The sequence below is a fragment of the Labeo rohita genome, chromosome 10 (assembly GCF_022985175.1).
Source record: "Labeo rohita strain BAU-BD-2019 chromosome 10, IGBB_LRoh.1.0, whole genome shotgun sequence".
In the NCBI taxonomy this organism is placed as follows: domain Eukaryota; kingdom Metazoa; phylum Chordata; class Actinopteri; order Cypriniformes; family Cyprinidae; genus Labeo; species Labeo rohita.
In genome coordinates, this window is record NC_066878.1 from 18,842,276 (window position 1) to 18,857,282 (window position 15,007).

At 36.1% G+C, this 15,007-nt stretch overlaps 1 protein-coding gene across 3 annotated transcripts in view; it reads left to right on the plus strand.

Moving 5' to 3' along the window:
- Positions 1-15,007, plus strand: part of arl15b (ADP-ribosylation factor-like 15b) — a 73,162-nt gene that overhangs the window by 14,133 nt on the left and 44,022 nt on the right. For all 3 annotated transcript variants that reach the window (XM_051121718.1, XM_051121716.1, XM_051121717.1), the window contains exon 2: positions 14,737-14,881. In XM_051121718.1, coding sequence (XP_050977675.1) covers positions 14,737-14,881 — 145 coding nt within the window. The remainder of the gene's footprint in view (positions 1-14,736; positions 14,882-15,007) is intronic.

Consider the following 15,007-nt stretch of genomic DNA (forward strand, 5'->3'; position numbering starts at 1 on the left):
ACCAGAGTTGACCAAAGTGCTGAACATAGTAGAATAGGAAAATCTCAGACATAAAATTAGCACAACAAAAGTATCAAAAATAAAAACAACAATAGAAGCAACAATGGATTAGAGTTCAAGGAGTATTGAAAGCAAGAGAGAAAAGATATGTCTTTAGAGCAGACTTGAAGGCAGAGATAGAGGGGGCTAATCTAACATGGAGCGGTAGACTGTTCCAGAGTTCCGGACCAGCAGTTGCAAAAGCTCGATCTCCTCGTTTCCTAAGTCTAGATCTAGGCACAACAAGTAGACCAAGCTCACTGGACCTCAAAGTTCTAGAAGGGGTGTATGGACACCCCAGAAAAGAATGGCTTCTAAGCGATTGAGGTGTTTTGTTGTTGGATGTAATAATGAACATAGCAGTCATCATTTACTCCTGACATCTGAGCTGCTGAATACTCAGAGGATTAGAGTTACTTTTGTTTTTAAAAAGAAATGGCGATCTACATAAATGCTTCTATGTTTGCGCAAATCATTCATGATCCAGCTTCACCTACAGCAGAAGTGAGTATAAGTAAAGTGTTTTTTATTGCATTATTGCAAATTGCCTTTCCTAATAATGTGCTAGTTAGCAAGCTTCGCGGCTGAATGTGGTTAAATGCGTAAAGTAAACAGTACTGCTCGTCACCCCACAGAAGAGACGGGTGGGGCGAGCAGAGCTCATTAGCATTTAAAGGCAAATGCAAAAAAAAAAAAAAACGGCTTGCTGTGAAAAGGGCTGTTTTTGACAAGGTAACAAGGGTGTTTTTTTTACACTACCACTGAAAAATTTTAACCAATGTATGTTATAGATCCTAACGTTGGTTTAAAAGCAGAAATGGGAAGCTTATAATTTTATAAAGCATTTATATACATTTTTCAGTTGAAGCTTTCATGTCATTTGATCTGTAAAGCTGTTAAAATTATTTTTATAGTCCTTTTTTAAGTTTTTATAGTTCATGCTTAAAATAATTTAAAATTAATAGATTAAATAAATTAACTTTAATAATTAGAATAAATAATAATTAAAGAATACATTTTTAAAAAATTGCTTATTAATAAATGTTCACCTTTTGATTATTGCTGATGCCTCTATTTTGGGTTCATCTTAAGCCAGTCATAAAGTGAATTTTACATAATAGTTAAGTAAAACTGCCAAGAAGGCTGGGTTAAACATTTAACCCAACCACTGGGTCAAAATTGACAGGGTTATTCTGGGTTATCATTTTTTAGAATATATATATATATATATATATATATATATATATATATATATATATATTACATTTGAGATTTTGGGTAGGGATGCACGATATTATCGGACTGATATCGGAATCGGCCGATAATGACTTCAAATGTAAATATCGGCATCGGCCCGATATGAAAAATTATGCCGATATGTTTTGCCGATAAGATGAATATGTTAACTCACATGTGCTAAGGGTGTGCTAGGGATTAGATCACGTCAGCAGTGTGGCTCATTCTTGAAGCAAAGTTTTGACTGAATGAGGAGTAGATTCACTGTTTTGTATCGCTGCATTTAAACTGAGAATACACATACAGAATGATGCATAGCAATAGCACGTGCAGTGGCAGCAGCGGCTATAGGAGAAAGCGCGCCGTTGTTCCATTTGGGATAATTTACTGTTGCCTGTTTCATATCCAGTCACTAGATCGCTAAATGCACATTTTAAATGGTTTTATGGTGCTCTTTGTTGTATTTTGAAACCCAATGGCTGTGTTTGCACATGACATGATCTGCATTTAAAATAAAAAGTAATTACGGCGCGCGGTCAGTGAATTCTCTTTCTTCGGCGGCGCAACGGCAAAACACACTGTTGCTCATATGAAACATTTTTCGTGAATATGACACAAGTGAGGTACAAAGCATTCTTTATAAGTTAAATAATTGGTTAGCAGGCAAATGTTAGTAGCGACCATACTTTTGGATTCATGCAGTTCGAGCCAATACATTTAAAGCCATAAGCGGCTGTGTGTCCTGTTTTCCCGGTTGGTCACGAATTGCCACAAACTTAATAATATTTATAGTTTCTTTTCACAAATCATCACCGTCTCACCCTTTAATTTCGCAGGTTTGTTTTCTTGTCATTTACTTTTAATCCATGTTGTCGGATCATTTATGCGGGTAAACTGCGTGTGGGAAATAAAAGATTTCGTGGCAATAAATTAAGAATTCGTTAATACGACTTTTTAATTCGTTCCCTTATTTTACAAATTAATAAATTAATAAAACGTAGGAACGAATTAACAAGTTGTAGGAAATAATTATGTTCGTGTCCCGCAGCCCTGTCAGAGCGCAGTGCACCGTAAAAAATAATTAGAAATTATAATTAAACATGACTTAGTGACTACATTTCTATTACTTTCTTTCCATGTTGAATGCCTTTGTATTGCAGGGCTCTAGAATGATCAAAACTGTCACTTTTTTTTTTTTTTTTTTTTATTTAAATGTGCAAGTTAAAATTTGACGTGGTCGCACTGCTCCATACAGCGCGGGTTACAGAGTTACAAAGCCGTGGCATATTCAGGATTTCACTGATCACGCAAAGAGTAGTTTTCGTTGTGAGCGCTTTGGGTGTAGAGCCTGGTTTGTATTTGTAGTGTCAGCACGAGCCAGGTGGTGACGGCAAAAAGGACGCGACTATTCTGGAAACGATGGCGGACGGAGGATTTGGTTTTCGAGTAGGGTAAAAGACCGCTTGTTAAACCAGAGAAGGTAAACATGTTGGTATTCTTGTGCAAAAAAAAAGTGTACTGTTTTGCCAGTTGGTCACGAATTGCCACATAACTTAATATTTTTATTTTCCCAAATCCTCACCGTCTCACCCTTTAATTTCTTAGGTTTATTTTCTTGTCATTCACTTTTAATCCATGTTTTCGTATCTCTTACTGTGATAAATTGCGGGTGGGAAATAAAATATTTCGTGGGAATAAATTAACAATTCATTAATACTACATATTAATTCGTTCCCTCATTTTACAAATTAATAAATTAATAAATCATAGGAACGAATTAAGAAATTGTAGCAATGAATTATGTCCTGTTCATTTCCTCGCAAAGCACCCTCACAGTCACCCAGTTTAGTTCTACTTTTCTGTTTTCGTTTTGAAATGTTGTATTCAGATTGCGACCCGAAAGTGAAAGCATCCGAAGTTCGGCTTATAACATAGCAAAAGCGAACTTAATTTACAAAATTCAGATCATAAATAATGCTAGTCTACTGATGAAAAGAAGAAAGTTCGTCAAGACAAACTTTAAGTTGGCTTGAGAAAGCCGGACCAGAAAGTTTTAAAAAATTTGAAAAGTTTGAAAAGTTAAGAAGTTTCAAAAGTTTAAATACTTTAAGAAGTTTTAAGTTTGGATGGTTTTCAGTCTGAAATATTTTTAAAGTTTTAAAGTTTGAATGTAGTCTGTCAGATAGATAGATAGATAGATAGATAGTATTGGTCAGATTATCAATCGACAGATAGATAGATAGATAGATAGATGATTCTAACATTATTTCCAAGTTACTAGCATGTTACTAGTCTGTTTCTAGCATGATTAGCAAGTTGATAGCATGTTGCTAGCATGTTTCTAACATGATTAGCATGTCGCTAGCATGTTTCTAGCATGGTTAGCATGTCACTAGCATGTTTCTAAGACGATTAGCAAAGTTGCTAGCATGTTTTTAACATGATTAGCATGTCACTAGCATGTTTCTAGCATTATTAACATGTTGCTAAGACGTTTCTAACATGATTAGAAAGTTGCTAAGCATGTTTCTAACATGATTAGGAAAGTTGCTAGCATGTTTTTAACATGACTAGCATGTCGCTAGCATGTTTCTAGCATGATTAGCATGTCGCTAGCATGTTTCTAGCATGATTAGCAAAGTTGCTAACATGTTTCTATGATGATTAGCATGTAGCTAGCATGTATGCATGACTAGCATGACTAGCATGTTGTTTATGTCGTCTAGCATGTTTCTTGCATGACTAGCATGTCGCTAACATGTTTCTAGCATGATTAGCATATCACTACCATGTTTTTAGCATGATTAGCATAGTTGCTAAGATGTTTCTAACATGATTATGTTGCTAAAGATGTTGCTAAAGATGTTTCTAACATGATTATTAAAGTTGCTAAGATGTTTCTAACATGATTAACATGATGTCATGTTAATAGATGTTTCTAGCATGATTAGCATGTCGTTAGCATGATTTTCTAGCATGATTAGCATGTTGCTAGCATGTTTCTAACATGATTAGCATGTCGCTAGCATGTTTCTAAAGATGATTAGCATGTTGCTAGCATGTTTCTAACATGATTAGCATGTTGCTAGCATGTTTCTAGCATGATTAGCAAGTTGATTAGCAGTTGCATGTTTCTAACATGATTAGCATGTTGCTAAGCATGTTTCTAACATGATTAGCAGTTTGCTAGCATGTTTCTAACATGATAGCAAAGTTGCAAGATGTGTTTCTAAAGCATGATTAGCATGTTGTTGTTTCTAGCATGATTAGCCAGTTTAGCTAGCATGTTTCTAGCATGATTAGCATGTTGCTAGCATGTTTCTAGCATGATTAGCCATTTGCTAGCATGTTTCTAACATGATTAGCATGTCGCTAGCATGTTTCAGAGGCCAGCGGGTAAGTGCTGTGCAGGTTAAACCTCACTCCCCAGATCTCAAGAGATGCACTAGCACTAGAGACGCTAGAGGTTGCAGCCTTTAGCCTCCTTGTTAGTGCGTCCGCCTCCCATCCCGAAGACCCGGGTTCGAGACCCGCTCGGAGCGGTGTGCGAGTAGGACCCGGGTGGAGGGGTTACACTAGCATGTTTCTAACATGATTATTAAAGTTGCTAGCATGTTTCTAACATGATTAGCATGTCGCTAGCATGTTTCTAGCATGACTAGCATGTTGCTAGCATGTTTCATGTTTCTAACATGATTAGCATGTTTCTAGCATGACCAGCATGTCGCTAGCATGTTTCTAGCATGATTAGCCAGTTGCTAGCATGTTTCTAACATGATTAGCAAAGTTGCTAGCATGTTTCTAGCATGATTAGCAAGTTGCTAGCATGTTTCTAGCATGATTAGCAAGTTGCTAGCATGTTTCTAGCATGATTAGCAAGTTGCTAGCATGTTTCTAGCATGATTAGCCATTTGCTAGCATGTTTCTAGCATGATTAGCCAGTTGCTAGCATGTTTCTAGCATGATTAGCAAAGTTGCTAGCATGATTCTAGCAATTAGTTGCTAGCATGTTTCTAGCATGATTAGCAAAGTTGCTAGCATGATTCTGGTTGCTAGCCATAGATAGTTAGTAATGGTTAGATAAATAGATAGATAGAGAGAGAGAGAGATAGATAGATAGATAGATAGATAGATAGATAGATAGATAGATAGATGGATAGATAGATAGATAGATAGATAGATAGATAGATAGATAGATAGATAGATAGATAGATAGATAGATAGATAGATAGATAGATAGATAGATAGATAGATAGATAGATAGATAGATAGATAGATAGATAGATAGATAGATAGATAGATAGATAGATAGTATAGATAGATAGATAGATAGATAGATAGATAGATAGATAGATAGATAGATAGATAGATAGATAGATAGATAGATAGATAGATAGATAGATAGATAGATAGAGATTGATGAGTTTAATGAGTTTAAATGGATTAGAAATACAGTACATAGAAGGGAAGCTTGATTGAGTCTCAAAGGATTCTGGGAGTTTTGACAGTTGAAATTTGAATAGTGCTGGCTCATTTGAACATTCCGTCAATGTAAGTCTATGGGATTTTTCCCAGTTTTAATCGGGATTTTTAAGAAAACTGTAAGTCGGATCAGTTAGAAAAGATATAGCAACTCGAGTCAGACCAGTCTGAAGATCTGGGCTGAGTTTGGAGTTTGTAGAGTTAAAGCTCTAGGAGGAGTAGCAGTCAGAAAATTTAGTCTCAGAAGAATAATAATAACTTTAAGATCAAAGAAAAAAAAATCATGTTTTACGCAAAAATATTATGCGGCACAACTGTTTTCAACATTGATAGTATAAGACATGTTTCTTGAGCATCAAATCAGCATATTAGAATGGTTTCTGAAGGATCATGTGACCCTGAAGACTGGAGTAATGATGCTGAAAATTCAGCTTTGATCACAGGAATAAATTGCATTTTTGAATATTTTCAAATCATGGCTGAAAACATCATTAGGTTGTGGGGAATCTGCAGTTCCACAGTTTTCCACTTTTATGTCCTTTTAATCTTTCTTTTTTTTTAGTCTTAAACATTTGCTAAGCAACTCATCAACCTGTTGCTTGTGTCTTTAAGACCTGGCATTCATGTAATGATTTTTCCCCTTTCCCTTACCTTTTTCCTAGAACAAACAGGTGCCGTTTGCTTTTATTGTTCGCCAGCATGTCTCTGGTGCATTTCAGGCATGGAACTACCTCTTCCTCCCAGTCCTCTGATTGTGGCATCAATCACAGTTTAGACCCTTCCTGTTTCCTGTTGTTGGCCTTTCCAACTGGCAGTGGGCCCAGCCCGTATTTACCTGGAAGCACTATCATAACAGCAGTGTAGAGTAGGATAACCGTCAGTGGCAGTGGTGGCTATTTCCACATAGATGAAGATGCATCTGGGGCTTTGCAAAATGCATTTTGGCCTGTTGTTATAGCCCTTTGTACTGTTGTTGAAGCCTAGATTATCAGTGATGTATTAGGATAGTCACCTGCACTACCTGTGTAAAGATTAGTCCATTGATGTTGTAATGTTGTAATGATGGTGTAATTTGCTCTATGCATGATTAACTGGGTAAAGGTGGTGTGTTTATACTCTTGTGATAGTCCAGTTAATACTCACATGCCACTGAACAATAGTTCAACTTCCACTTTTGGTCTTATTTTGTTGGTCAGTGGCGTATTTGATTCATTTTTTTTAAAAATACTTGAAAAATTCAGTTTATAAGTGCAGTGACTAGTATTTTCTGTTTTTAAAGCTTTTAAAGACTATATGTGAGCCTGGACCACAAAACCAGTCATAAGGGTGCATCTGAGGGTCCAAATAAATATTGAAAAAAAAATTGCCTTTAAAGTTGTCCAAATGAAGTTCTTAGCAATGCATAATCATAACTATAACTAATCAAAAATTAAGTTTTTATATATTTACGGAAGGAAATGTACAAAATATCTTCATGGAACATGATCTTTACTTAATATCTAAATGATTTTTGGCATAAAAGAAAAATCGATCATTTTGACCCATACAATGTATTTTTGGCTATTGCTACAAATACACCCGTGCTACTTAGGACTGTTTTTGTGGTCCAAGGCCACATATTAGGCATTGGCGATATGTTTTTCAGGGCCTATACCAATTATTACAGCTCAAATAGACCGATAACCCATATTTTGAACCGATATGTATGTCTGGTGTAAAAATGAAAGTTAATGTCAAAATTAAGACTTTAACTTCCACTCTCCACACAAATTTGGGTATGCGTCTAATAGCGCACATTTCTCTAAGTTTAACATTGAAACTAACATTGTTTTATACTTAAACTCTTTTGAGCCTATATCTGTAGATTTTATTTTAAGCAAGTTGTGATGATTTGAGAAGGCAAAATTGATCAAACAGACTGTGTCAGATCAGTCTTCCGCTGACCGCTTGGTCGTTACTAAAAAACAAAAACTTAGGCTATATTTAATAAACAAAAATGCTCTGAACGTTTTTCTAAATTAACTTAACAAAAGAATGAAACGAAATAAAATCACTTTGCCATTACATACAAAACTAAACTATTTCAATAGACGAAACAGTATAAGCTGTTTTGGGAAAAGGGGGGAAGAAAGACGGGCTTGGGAAGAGAATTCTGATAAGCTGTCGGACAAGGGCCGGGCTAGGAAATATGTATGAGGCCCGTGCAGGGCTTTAATGAACATTTATCCGAATACTTTAGTTATTATTTGATGTTTGCAACACAGAAATGTAGCTTATATCGTGTATCCTGGTCGTGAAGCTTGTTCAGACATAAAGCTTAACTTACACGACCAAAGCTCTCTCTGGATCAGCGGTTGCGCGAAAGCAGGTTTAAATATTCCGATGTGATTGCGATTTCAAAGGTTTTAGGCATGGCGATATCATCATCATTTAGCAATAAGATTGCATGTGTTTGAATCGAGATCGCGATCTTTTAATGAATAATCCATATGAGTCTATAGCCAATGTATTTTTCTATGTCATAATTTGTACCAGACCGCAAAAGTTACCCGGGCCCAGTCCCGGACGGCCCCCCTGGTTCCGCAATCCATGTTTTACTACAGATAAAACCAAAAGTTGCAATTTAAGTTAAACCATATAACCACAAATTAACTCGGGTTTCACTACACTGACCATAGTTTAACGATGGTAGGCTATTTGTATTAAAATTGTTGTTATACAAATAGTAAAAAGGGGGAAAACATGGCACTTTTACTGTAGTAAAACCATGGTTTTCCTAAGGGTGTTAAGGGTATCAGTCAAACTTAAATTAAAATTGTACATTCATCAGGTATGAAATATGGTCAGCAAAAGAAAAGTACTTTTTTGAGAATGCGGCAGGCTAGTGGGGAAATATATTTATTTATTATTCAGAATGCACATACGGAAGGGAAATATATTTATAGTAACATTTCAGCAGGTTGAAGATGATTCATGTTAACGCAGTGAATATGATCAATTGTTTTTTTAAAGAAATGGCAGGCCTAAATTGCATTAATAATCTGCATCCTCATGAGAAACTGTCTGTATGTCTCCATTAATTGAGTTAATGCATTAAACGGACAGCCCTAGTTTATATATAATAATAATATACCATTATATAATATAGTAATGTATTTTTTGTTACACCACATTTTTGGGAGTAATGTAAACTTTTGTTGATTTTTTTTTTTTTTTTTTTTTTTAAGAACCAAATGAATGTACATGCCTTCATGACTTCAGCCTTCAGTTTGAAAGTTTTACTTGTTTTTTTTTTTTTTTTTCTTGAACACATTCATTTGTCTTTGACCCTTATAAGTTTACACTTCAGTTTGGTAAGGACCTGTGCTCATCCTCATGCATGCTGACAGCCAGGGTCCGGTTGCATAAACATAGCCTCTATGTTAAGACAGTGTCTTAAGTACTAGTCTGACCAACTAGCAGTTAACCAAAGGGTAATCAGTCTTATTTTTTGGATTCAACTTATACTAATCTACATTTTTCTGCATCTGAATTTAAAACATTATGACCAGTCTTAAAGAAAAAAATAGCTGACTAACTTTTTAAGACTAGTCTAAATCTTTTAAGCAACCATCTACGTGTACATAAATAAACAGCTTTCCATTTGTATGGAAAAGAAATCTTCAAAACACGCTATTGTATGACCTACTGCCTTTGTTTAGATTCCTAGATCACCAGTTACAGGTCCAACCTGTTTTAAATCAAAAAGCATTGCTGTCTCCTTCCTGAAATGATGCAATCCACTTCTGCAATCCTGCAGAGATTATTTCGGCTGTAGTCTTGACTGAATATTTCGCATAGTTGTTGTCTTTCTGATACACTATTCAGAAGACTGAATAAGAATGTCCGTTTGAACTAGACAGGGACATAGTGCTGCCATCTTGTGTCTGTTCAAGTGATTGAGGAGCTTCCTGTTTCAAAAGTGTATCAGTTTTGAGGTAATGTTTTCATGGATCCCTGCAGGCTATTTTTTGTTTTTGTCTCTTTTTTGAAGAAAGTGGGCCAGCGGTTGTACTCAGGTGACAAATAATGGTTAGTATGAAAGGAGTGGTTCACCTAAAACTGACTTAAGAACACTTAGAATAAAGCATGTTAGTGTAAAGGCTTGTTAGTGTTTTTACATTTTAAAATGAACTACACTGAGAAATAAAAATGGTCAAGAACTGGTAGTAAATTTCACAAACAAAATCACAACTTTAAAGTTGAAAAACGGAAAGCATTTTCTTATAAAACGTACAAAAAATAAATAAATCATTTTAAAATAAACTGACATTTAGCCATTGACTTTGGGCTACGAAACACAATAGCATCATGGTGGCTGTTTTTGAATCGACTCACTTTTTCTTCAGAAGATGTAAAAAAAAATTGGTAATATTATTTTCCCTGTTTGCTTGGACTGGGTTTATGTCAGCAGAGAAGGATTTCCGAGAATAGCAGGATATTCATTGGGAAAAAACAATGTAGGGCGAGACTTGATTTTACCCATTGGGAATTGATTAGATTGTGAATAGTGCTTGTCTCCATACATCAGGTGGTTTGAGTAGAGGTTGTGAAAACAAGATGAGTGACGTCAGCCATAAAATGTACTAAAACATTTTGTTCTTTGGGATAATGTTAAATGAAAAAGCCCAATAAGCATAAAAAGACCAATAATCTGTATTAACATTTTTGTGGCTTTCCAAAAACAATGGTTAGTGGTACATATATTATAATATTGTAACATTTTGGATTGCTTGCAATGCTTTTGTGACCCTGGACCACAAAACCAGTCATAAGTAGCATGGGTATGTTTGTAGCAATAGCCAACAATACACTGTGGGTCAAAATAATCACCAAAAATCATTAGGATATTAAGTAATTATGTTCCATGAAGATCTTTTGTAAATTTTCTACCATTAATATATCAACTTAATTTTTGATTAGTAATATGCATTGCTAAGATCTTCATTTGGACAACTGTAAAGGTGATTTTCTCTATATTTAGATTTTTTTGCCCTCTCAGATTCCAGATTTTCAAATAGTTGTATCTCAGCCATATATTGTCCTATCCTAACAAAGCATACATCAATAGAAAGCTTAGAAAAAGGCAATTGGTGTACTCAACCATCATTGGATCTGATTGGTGTAAAGCTCAGTGTGTCCACTAGAGGGCAGCATTTGCTAACCGTACACCCAAACTCAGTCTGCATTCAATTTAGAGTGAACCCCCACCACACCCCCTCACATCTTCTTTGCAGTTCCTCGCAGTCACATGTTCAGGTTTTATGATGTATGAATGAAGGAACTAATGCATAGACTGTCACGATTTCTCACTGCATTGTTCACGGTTTATCCTCTTCTGTATTATCCAGTGTCTGCTTGGCTCAGCTGATGGAGTGTCACATGACAAATCAATGCACAGATATGTTTTAAGAAATGCCCGGTTTATTGAGAGATTCGTCTTACTAGTTTGATTTCACACATTGTGTCTTTTAATCAGTCACAGCGCAATTCGTAGCATATTTAGACATATGGATTTCATTGTTAGCTTCGTCATAAAGCAAGTTAGCGGAAGTTAGATGAGTTGTCTTGTCAGGGTTATAGAGTGCAGCAGTCGGTTCTGGAAGTAGAAATCCTGTTCATTTTCTCTATATGTGACCTGGACCACAAAACCAGTCATTTTTAGGGCCCGAGCACTGCAGTGCGAGGACCCTATTGGAATTGCTCTGTTTATTAGATTTATATTTATACATTATCTGAATGCTGAATAAATAAGGTTTCCATTGATGTGAGCATAGAACAATATTTGGTCGAGATGCAACTATTTGAAAATCTGGAATCTGAGGGTGCAAAAAAATCAATATATTGAGAAAATTGCCTTTAAAGTTGTCCAAATATGCAATGCATATTACTAATCAGAAATTAAGTTTTGAAATATTTATGGTAGAAAATGTACAAAATATCTTTTGGAACATGATCTTTACTTAATATCCTAATGATTTTTGGCATAAAAGAAATATCAATCATTTTAACCCACACAGTGTTTTTTTGGCTATTGCTACAAATATCCTTGTGCTACTTATGACTGGTTTTGTGGTCCAGAGTCACATATGCGGACTGATTTTAAAGATAGCTTAGTTCATTAAAGTAAGGGATAGTTCACCCAAAAATGGAGATTCTGTCATTAATTACTCACCCTCATGTCATTCCAAACCTGTAAGACCTTCATTCATCTTCAGAACACAAGTTAAGCTTTCTGACCCTGCATAGACAGCAACACAACTGACACATTCAAGGCCTAGAAAGGTAGTAAGGACATGGTTAAAATACTCCATTTGAATTCAAAAATCAATAGTGCATTCTTTTGTTGAAGCCATTAGCTTGTATTATTTCAACTTTTTAGTAATTGTCTAACAGTCAGAAATTTAGAAAATTACCCATGATTCTTCATAAACTCTCTACCAATCAGAGAATCAAAATAATAATATATATGCATATTTTGCAATAAAAAAGCTTCATGGCATTGTTCCTAATGTAGTTCCTGTTGTTTTTTTCTTCATTTAAAGCTATAAAGCACACAGTCTTGTACGTTTGTCTTTTTGTAGATTTCCAAATATTTTTTAATGTTGTGATTTTCCTTATAGCTGGTTTGTTTGATTCTGGCCACTGAAAAAGTGGGCGGCACTTGTTACATTTTATAGCCAGCTTCTTGAGTATTAAAGGAGAAATTCACATCCAGAACAAAAATTTACAAATAATTTACTCACCCCCTCGTCATCCAAGATGTTCATGTCATTCTTTCTTCAGTCGTAAAGAAATTGTTTTTTGAGGAATACATTTCAGGAATGTTCTTCATATAGTGAACTTCAATGGTGCCTGCGAGTTTGAACTTCCAAAATGTATTTTAAATGCAGCTTCAAATAGCTCTAAACAATCCCTGCCTAGGAAGAAGGGTCTTATCTAGCGAAGCGATTGGTCATTTTTTTCAAAAATAAAAATTTGTATACTTTTTAAGCACGAAAGCTTGCGTAGCACAGGCTCTGAGATGTGCATCCATGATGCTATGAATTGGGAATTCATTTTGTACAAATCTTTAATGTGACTCAGAAGAACAAGTCGTCTCGGGGAGTGATTCGTTCAGTCATGCATGTGCAACATCCTATTAGGTTCTGTACTGGAATTAGTTCACCTGTTTCGAGTCTTCAGGTTTTCGAGTCGTTCATTCATCTTATGGGGCTGTCACATGATGGATGAATGAACGACTCAAACCTGAAAACTTGTCAGATAAGAGATGAGGTGACCTAATCATAGACTAAAGACCCAGGTAAACAATGAATGAATCTTTTCTGTTTCTTATAGCATTATAGTTTTGTCTTGTTTGTAGTGTGATCAACGTTTGTGTAAGCAGTAGATGTGTTAGGGAAGTAACACGTAACATTTTAATTATATTTTGCTAAAATGAATGAAATGACTCAAAAAGATTCGTTCATTTTGCTGAGCAAGACTCAAAGGTCCAAGTCGATTAAATGATCCAAACTTCCCATCACTACTAAGAATCACGTCTAAGTGTACTGAGTATGGTGAAAAACCATATCATGTCAAACCATACCATATCAAAACCAAAAAATAACGGTTTTACTAGATAAGATCGTTTGGAGACCTTTGAAGTTGCATTTTGGAAGTTCAAACTCGTGGGCACCATTGAGGTCCACTATATGGAGAAAAATTATAAAATGTTTGCATGAAAAAACTATTTCTTTACGACTGAAGAAAGAAAGACATGAACATCTTGGATAACAACAAGGTGAGTACATTATCCGTAATTTTTTGTTTCATGAATAAGTTTTGCCACCTTGAGTCAAAGCAACTTATTTTAAAACTCTAGTTGCGCACCTAGACGGCAAAGTAAGACATTGCAGTCAAAAAGTGCCAAAAAGTAGGCATTTTTCTTTCTCACAATCCCAGATTTTTATTGCATGAACAAGCTTAGTTAAAAGAAATGTTTGAAAAAGTACTGCCAGAAATCAGCTTCAGTTGATTATTTTCCTAATATTTGTCTGCTGTGTATTTCTGTGCTTATTAGCAACATGCCAGCATCTTTTTTGAGTTGTGGCCCATGCGGAGCGCTCCAAATCTCTCTTCTGAAGGTCCATCTGGGTCAGGATGCTATGTAGGCAGTAGAAAGTTTTGCAACCGAGGTTATTACGAGTCTCTGTTTGGAGATCCAACTATACGCAGCCAACCAGATAAAGACCTTCAGATGTGCAATGAACTTTGTAACTCAAAAAAGAGGCAGACAGGAAGAGAAGAATATAATACAAAATATCAGTTTGTTTTTACTCGAAAGGGGCCTGACCGTATTACCCGCACCGTCGTAACGAACACAATGCCTCCTCCTCGCACAATGTGCACGTCAAGCACGCTTTGATCTTCCTCGCGTAGAAAGTATAGTAGGAAGCGTTTGATCTGTGATGTGATCGGTTTAAGCAGTATTATGGGCTGGCTTTATGTGTGTGTGTTTTGGCGGTTAGTTCTACTGCGCTCTGTTGAAATTTATTGGGCAATTTTTTATTTGCTTTATCACTCAATGTCATGACGTCAACCGAAGGGCTCTGACAGCGGGCTTACACAAAACAGGGCTGTTTTTTTGGCGGAAATATATAGGGGTGCTTACTTATCCCAGAACACTGTGGTGACTTTCGGCCCATATGATTTCAATGGAAGCGCTGTGCGGTAGACTTGTTTTTTTCTTTCGCAGTAACTTTTGCTCAACCAGATGGTGTCAACAGATGTCAGATGTCTTTGAGATGTGTTTCTGTTTCTGGAGTGACACACGCATACACCCACAGGCTTTCTCGCGAAGAATTGCAAAAAATCGCGTAAACACAAACATGAGTGGGACGTTTTTATCTAAATTGTTGTAACCTTTCTAACGTTCCTTCCCCGTTCTGCTGTCTTCAGTGTTTCAGGACGTTGTGCTGTAAAGGACCTCCCCCTCCCAGACCAGAATATGACGTGGTTTGTATCGGTCTGACGGGTTCTGGGAAGACCAGCCTGCTCTCAAGACTTTGCAGTGAGGCAACAGACAACATCGTCCCTACCACAGGTCAGCCCACCATCAAAGAGCAATACCAGACCCGTTATGCAAACACAAACACAGATCCTTGCACTTCCTCTTTGCACTTCCACTTTCCCTTGTGTTCAGATTGTGCCTTGTGATTGTTTTTTTAAG